The following is an 8,025-nucleotide window of genomic DNA, read 5'->3' on the forward strand; positions in this document are numbered from 1 at the left end:
CAAACTCGACATGGACACTGAGAAACAAAAAAGAGAAAATCAGCATGAATAGTGCTACCTAGTGTCACAAAAAGACAAAATCAGAAAATCCACTATTCATGCTGATTTTCTCTTTTTTGTTTCTCAGTGTCCATGTCGAGTTTGGATATGAAATTTTGTGATGATGTAGGAACATGCTTCATGAGCACTCACAATTTTTCGTATAATTTTTTAGCACGTATAAAAATACTTTTTTTGTACGGTATCATGGTATCATTTAAAGGGTGGTATCACTAGATATGTTCTCCACCACCCTCCTCCCGCGCGCCCTCTTTCTTAAACCAGCGCCACCCTCACCAACCACCTCCAACGCCATTTTCACCTCCACCTCAACTGGGGGAGCAAGAGTTTCACCTCCATCCCTCCCTCTCCTACCTTCCATCCCGATCTTCTTCTTCTTTCTTCCCCAGCCGGCACATTCCACCACCCCCACTAAATCTTGGTGCTGATCCAGTACCCACATTAATTCCCCATCTTCAATTACTTCTTGCTCCACCTACATTGATTCAGCTCCGTCCCACATTCGGCGTCGAGCTCAATTCCTTCGCCTTTGAGCTCCGACTGCTCCCGTTCGTCCTGATCCGGGGACGTCCAGTTCGTGGGTCTTCGATCTGCGGAGGGTCTCCATTTGATTCGTGGTTCTTGATCTGAAAGCTTTGAGCTTTGGGGATTTGGTGTGTCGGGCTTCATGGGGACGGGGGCGGCGACGCCGGAGCGGCTCCCGAAGCAGCGGCGGGGCGGCTACCTGTGGAAGAAGGCGCTGCTCCACTTCTCCCTCTGCTTCGTCATGGGCTTCTTCACCGGCTTCGCCCCCTCCTCCTCCTCCTCCTGGAGGTCCGGCGGCGGCGGCGGGGGCGACCCGGTGCCGCCGCACCGCGTCGGCGACCAGCTCGCCGCCTCCCGCGTCGCCCTCAACGGCAACCAGCGCATCAACCTGGCGCCGCCCTCGCCGGACGGCGCCGGCGGGGGCGGCGCCACGGTGGACGTGGACGACGACGGCAACGACGAGACCGGCCCGCGCCGGATGCTGATTGTGGTCACCACCACGCGGTCCGGGGCGGGGGAGCGCAGGCGGCGGCGGCCGGAGCTGCTGCGGCTCGCCCACACGCTCAGGCTCGTGCGCCCGCCGGTCGTCTGGGTCGTGGTGGAGCCGGCAGCGGACGCGCCGGCGACCGCCGAGGTGCTAAGGGGCACCGGGGTCATGTACAGACACCTCGCCTTCCGCCCGGAGGAGAACTTCACCACGGCCGCCGCCGAGGCCCACGCGCAGCGCAACGCCGCGCTCGCCCACGTCGAGAAGCATAGGCTCTCCGGCGTCGTCCACTTCGCCGACGCCGCCGGCGTCTACGACGCCCGATTCTTCGACGAGATCCGACAGATCGAGTAAGTCCATTTCTGACCCAAATCTCGCTTGCTTTCTACTTAGATCGGAAATCAATAGAATGCGCCAACCCGCAAAATTCCGTCACTGTTTCCTCCTTGCTGAATTTCAAGCACAAATTTGGAAACTTTACTTGTTTTACCCCCTCTCCAATTCTAAGCTCTAGTTAATCCCCATTTTTCTCGTTTGCATTCTGTTCTTCCAGGGTGTTGAATCTAGATGATTAATTTTACTTTCAAGTTTCAGCCGTCGCTAGAGTAATGAATTTCAGATTCCTGTAGCTGTAGGCTGTAGGTGGCCACCGACTAGGGTTCCTCATCACTAACCTCCACTTCTTTTAATTTACTACTAATTTATAGGTAAAAAAAAGTGTTTTAGTAGCCGTGTAGTTTGGTGCGAGTATAATTGAAGCCACAGAAGCTGTCATTAGCTGGGGAGGGGGAGAATAAGGGTTAGAATAAAATTATTGACCCCTCACATCACACCATGAACTTGGCAAGTGCTGGGAGACTATGTATGCTCTTCTGGTGATGCAAGTGGTCAATTATTGGATCTACCTTTGCCTCTTCTTTAATTCCAGCAAACTAGTATGCTTCTGTTGCAGATTTCAAATCTGCAATCTTTTGCTTTTGCTCACCCCCCAACGACCAAATTGTGCGGCAACCACTCCAATTACTAGTTTAATTAAGACTTTTTAACGTGACTCGTCAGTCATGGGCAAAGCAAAGCTATAAAAAACAGAGGTATTGATTAATAGCACCAATAATTAGCTGTTTGCTCGCTGACATGCGGGGCCTCCCTAGTAGTACTAACCTAAAGCACGCCTTGAATGTTGGGATGTTGATGCTCCTAAAATTGGTCGGCAGATTCAGGCAGAAATGGGCTAAAAATACTGGAAGTAGAAGATAGTAACCGTTAGGCCATAGCCATTGAATTCTATTAATAGAATGCACTGTCTACTGCTTTCTCTGACCACATGTGTGGCTGTTTGAAATGCACAGCCAAATTTGCCCACTGTTTTTGTTGAAAATTTTCAATAACGGTGCGACAGCCAGCTGTTCATGGTAACTGACCGCACATGAGGAATTCACGGACACTTGATGCGCAACCAAATTAGTGCTTGAATTCTGGCAAAGAAGCATGTGCAATTTTTAACCGACACATGACGCCGATCATTTGTTTCTTGACCGGAGTACCTATAATATGACACATGAGGAAATAACCGACACATGATGCATTTCCATCTTAGCTGTAGCCCAATATTGTGATTCTGGTATCTATCAGCACCACAGATTGTGACTAGTTTGTTTGCTCCGAGCCTCTTAAATTCTAGGTCAAACATACCGTCTTTGCTCTATCCAAAAAGGCCTAACATTTGACCTCCCCTTTGGCTTTTGCGTAACCCTGTTTACCTTGCAGTTAGAACTGTAACATGAAATTAGATGCAAATATAATACTTTCAAGCTTTTGTCTTTCAACAAGATTTATGTATAACTTTTAAAACATTTGATGGGCATTTTGCTTCTACTTTTGAAACAGTAATATTCTGACTCTTATGAGTACTTACTTTTTTTATAAGAAGACATAAATCCTTGTTACTACTATATATGGTACTACTACCAATACTACAGTCATGTCAATACATTTGAAACTGTAATATTCTGACTTTTATGAGTATGTCATGTGAGCATGGTGTTGATATTCCCATGAAGAACAATCTTTTTTGTTGAGGGGAGCATGATGAGATCAAAGCACTCCACTTTTCCCCAATCCTACTTTTGCTGCATCTCGCCAGCCCACATTGTTTTTATTCTTGTATAGTTCCTTGTGATGCGTGCACATGTGGCCCCTGATGCTTTTCTGGGCGCTGGAGCACAAAACACAACAGAGCTAGCTATTTTTAGCATCAGACCCCATGTATTCGTCCTGCATCTGACCTGGCGTGCGTGTCCCAGGATTTACCAGTTTAGTTACCACAAATGAAGTATAATATAATTTTCCATGGGTTTAGACCATGGTTAAGTCTCCCCCATGTTTAACTTTGGATTAGAGTTAAGGGTTATTTTAATCCTAGATGTCTAAAATATTAAAACTTGTGTACTGAGTGCCCAGACAAGGGTACATAACCTGAGTTGAGCACATTATTTACAGTAGTGGTTGACCATACATTGCATTGTGAAAATTTGTGCACAATGAAGTCTTCCGTCGTTGTCAACGATCGTCTCATCCCCTAGTTTGTTCAAGGCATTTCAAACTTCGAAGTTATTAATATATCCATTAATTACGCTATTCGTCACTCGGTTGCATGTGTGCGCAAGTGGAGGATGTAGTATATTCCCACATCTTGTGAGGCAGTTGCATGTAATAACTCACTCACCTTGTAATGTGTTCCTTGCCTAGTGTCTAGTGAGAGAAAGTTGTAGAATACTTGCCTTTGTCATGATGCTTTCAACAAGGCAGCATGTGGAAGGTGTGCCAATGGAGTAATGGTATCCTGTCTTTTCTCGTTCAAATATCTTCGTTTGAGAAGACCCTCTAATTTTCAAACTCAACTGACCCATGACTGTTTGGTGTCGGTGGATCCTGATTCCAGGCAAGGTTTAGTGTACAATTCTCTATAGATCTCAAGTCTTAACTACTGACCAATCCAGATGAGGTTGATATGGCTCCTGAATTACATGTTTGCTAGCGACTGTTGGACGATATTTACCTGATGCATTTTTTTATGTTCTTTCTAATGTTTGAAATGGACAGGGCGTTTGGCACATGGCCGGTGGCAACGATGTCCGCCGGAGAGAAGAAAGTAGTGGTGGAAGGCCCACTGTGCACTGCCTCAAAGGTAGTCGGTTGGTTCTCGAGAAACTTCAATGATGGTACCACCCGATCAGTGACATATAACGCGGAGGTTGACTTGAATCCTGCCGGTGCTGCTGGCACGCGAGCCCACACGATCGACGTATCAGGGTTTGCGTTTAACAGCTCTATTTTGTGGGACCCTGAGCGGTGGGGACGACCAACGTCATTACCGGACACTTCACAGGTTAGTTCACTCTCAGTAATGCTGTCAACCTATGCTTGTCTCACTTTACGAATGTTAATTCAGTCTCTGAGTGGGTTGCATGTTTAGTGTCGGTGGATCCTAAATTAACTTTATTTTCATTATGACTGAAAGTATTAAACCAGGATTTGATCTCTGAGTGGCAGACCACAGTTGTTGATCAGGCCACACACTGCATTTAGTAATATGACAACATATTCTGCAACTACTTGCCTGGACATTCAAAAAAAAGTCTGGAACTTGAAGAGGATTTGACTAATTGAGGGACTGAGTCTGACACTAAAATAGTTTGAGTTTGTCCGTTTCCTGATCTCATGATAGCTAAATAACAAACCTCCTAAATGAGTGGACCAGCCAGGATCCTCAGAATTGTGGAGAGCATGTTCATCTTAAAAAGATTCAAATTTTCAGCATGAAATTGAGTTTTTTTATCCCCTTTAAACTCAAACTTCACAAGTCAATCTGATTAAAAGATCTCATCCTATCAATTGGTGAAAGGCCACAAGCAATTCCAGAACAATGTACTGTTTGACAGGCTGGTGCAAATCGATTTGTACTTTTGTGGATTTTCAGTTTTTATTTTGAAATTGAGTCATGATTTTGTTTAGGCAGGCAACAAAACTGCGTACTGACCAGGTCAAGGGCTTAACCTAATGTATTGCTATCCAGTCATGAGCATATTTCAATAATTTCTAACGACGTAAAATTATCAAAGAAATAATCTTGTTCTGCTGATAACTACCCAGTTAAAAATGACTGCTAAATGCATCCTTGTAGCACTGCAGTAAACTTTCGAGGTAACAAAAGATAAATTTAGCTGAATGGTTAAGTAACTATGCGTGTTCTGGTTTCATCTCCTGATCTCCTCACCCCTGAGATATTATCTCCTATTTGAATTCACTGTCCGACTTACACAAATATCAACTTTGCTTTCTGATTTGACTGACCTATCACACAGTTATCAGCTTCGCTTTCAACATAACATGGCCGAGAACAGTTAGCAATTATTTGTCCCACCATCGCTATCATGCACTCCTATCTTAAATTTTATTTTGGTTTAGTTCAACCCACCGACTCACCTACTTATCCCATCATTCCTAGAGCTCTATCCCACTACTGCTACTAAAAGATGGGCGCGCCACTATAACCAAAATACTGATTGCTTGTTCAAACAAGATAACAGAGCACTTTGGTCCCTCACCAAATCCTTGCTTCATCTGTGTCCCCATGCCAGCTAGTTGTACTAGAAAGTTCCTAATTTCCAACAACCACAAATGCATTTCCAGAAACCTAGCGCTACAACACGATAACACATATGCGAGCTTCGGTCTGAACCGCTAGCTGATGCTGATGGCACTCTCCACTTGTCATATGCAAGAAGCTAATAATTTCTCCAGCCCTCCTACCGATGGTCCAGTACTAATCTCTCTGTTTGGCCACCTGAACTGCTATTCCCAGCTAATAATGTCCTTAGCACACCTACCCAGCCCAATGGTCCAATGCTAATCTGGTGTATTTTGATACGATTGCAGGATTCCATCAAATTTGTGCAAGAGGTGGTGCTGGAGGACAGGACCAAGCTGAAGGGGATCCCCTCCGACTGCTCACAGATCATGGTGTGGCAGTACACCATGCCGAGCCCCGCTTCTCACAAAACCTCTGCCCCAAAAACTCACCATAGAAGGTAGGGATGGGGAGAAGAAGAGGAAGTCCTCAGCAGAAATGAGGAGAGAACAATGTTGGGACTTGGGAGTCAATGTAAATGTGGCGAAAATGAAAGGAAAAGGAAGAAGGTTGCTTACACTGAGTTCTTTTTTTTCTCTTTCTCTCAGTTTTGTTCTGGTTTTTGGGGGTCATGAATTATCCTCTGGAGATCTCCCCCCAGGCAATAGTATTATTTATTCAGATTTTACCTGCGATTCTTTGACTCGATGTGGGGCTTCTCTAAAAAAATCTCTTTGTGGAGTGCAATAAGACGCTGTTGTAGCAAGTGTGGAGAAAATCTGGCAGATGACATGGTGAATTAACAGCATGGATTTCCAGCAATTTGAGCCCCCAGAAGAATAGTTAATACAAAATAAAATTGGAGCCTTGGAGCTATTTTTTTCCAGTATTCATGTGAAACAATGTCCTGTTTTTTCAGTATTGGTGTGGAATTCGGACTGTTCTCGTCGTCGAGCAGTTCTATTGCTCAGAATTTCTGTAAAGTTGATTCCTTGATTGAGGAAACACAGAGCACGTGGCAGCGGCAATGGCAGTGACAGCACTGCAGAGAGGAGGATCTGCCCGGCTAGTGCAGTGAGATCTGCAGCGATGAACTGAAATGAATGCGTCGCCCAGATCTACTGCTACTCTCCTGCATTATTGGAGCCTTGGAGTTAGGGAGCTCGAGCTGGTAGGCGTCGTACTCGTACATCACAACACGGCTGGCTGCTCGTGCGGTGAAGAGCTACTCTTTCGAATGTAGGAGCCGACAATCTTTCATGTGTCGGCAGACAAGTAGTCCTTGCGTACGAACAAGACTGGCGAGCTGCGCTGTGGTGCATCGACATTCGCGCAATGATGACCATATAACATAAGCTAGCCCTGTGAAACGGTTAACCAAGCTTGATATACACTCTCCACTTGTCATATGCAAAATCCCAACATGTTGGGTTTGAATCAGAAATATGACGGCCCGCTTCTAAGTGGAGATTTGGTGCACATAGCCACCAATGATCTGTTTAAAAAAAATCATACTTTCGTGTTTCAGAAAAAATCCGAAAACAAATTTAGATATAGGCAATGATGTATCCCCAAGATCCTTTTCAAGCATTTTTAATGCCTTTTCTCTTGTCATATGCCTCGGGTACAATGGCCGCCCACTTTCCCACCAGATAAATCATGCCCTAGGGCTGCCTTCCAAGAGGGATAATAAGTGACTCTGGAAGGAAGATGCTACTTGTGCTAGCTTCATGGAACTCACGAAGAAACCTCTTGAAATCTAGACCATTGAGGTCGAGGCCAAATTTCTCGCGGAGGAGAACCGGATCATGTTCACCGACTTGATCTTCATGGAGTCGGAACAAAGGGCTTGTTTCGAGAAGAAGCAAGCCATCATCTGACAACGCATTGCGTGAGCGCACATATCTATCATAGTTTATTTATTTCACATGAACTTGAGTCTTTTTTACACTTTGATTATGTACTGTTGTGTGTGAACTATGTGATTTCCTAATTAGCCTTAATTTATTAGCACCATATTCAGTTTTTATAGCATCTTTTATTTATATATTAGCATAACTTGGTGAAATAGTTAATAAACGAAGAAAAATGGCTAACCCGGACCAAATGTGTCGGGCCTGCCTCTAACCCAGACAAGGGTGGCCAGATGATCGATTTTATGTCCACAGCTTGACCCAAACAGATCAAAACATACTCTTTGTAGTGTGAAATGGTTCAAGCCACTCGAGATGCCCTTTGGACCAAGGTTTTTTCTTCTCATTCTAGAAAAAAAATGTCGCCTGCTCCTTCAAACAATATTTAAAATAAGACCAAAAGTTATCAA

At 44.9% G+C, this 8,025-nt stretch overlaps 1 protein-coding gene across 1 annotated transcript; it reads left to right on the forward strand.

Annotated features, from left to right (window-relative positions):
• Positions 1–299: 299 nt before the first annotated feature.
• Positions 300–6,524, forward strand: LOC127344559 (probable beta-1,4-xylosyltransferase GT43A). The gene is made up of 3 exons (XM_051370858.2): positions 300–1,422; positions 4,175–4,460; positions 6,011–6,524. Exons 1-3 carry the CDS (start codon positions 728–730, stop codon positions 6,164–6,166), a joined length of 1,137 nt encoding a protein of 378 aa, XP_051226818.1. The 5' UTR covers positions 300–727; the 3' UTR covers positions 6,167–6,524.
• Positions 6,525–8,025: the final 1,501 nt, after the last annotated feature.

This window comes from Lolium perenne, chromosome 1, assembly GCF_019359855.2.
Source record: "Lolium perenne isolate Kyuss_39 chromosome 1, Kyuss_2.0, whole genome shotgun sequence".
In the NCBI taxonomy this organism is placed as follows: Eukaryota; Viridiplantae; Streptophyta; class Magnoliopsida; order Poales; family Poaceae; genus Lolium; species Lolium perenne.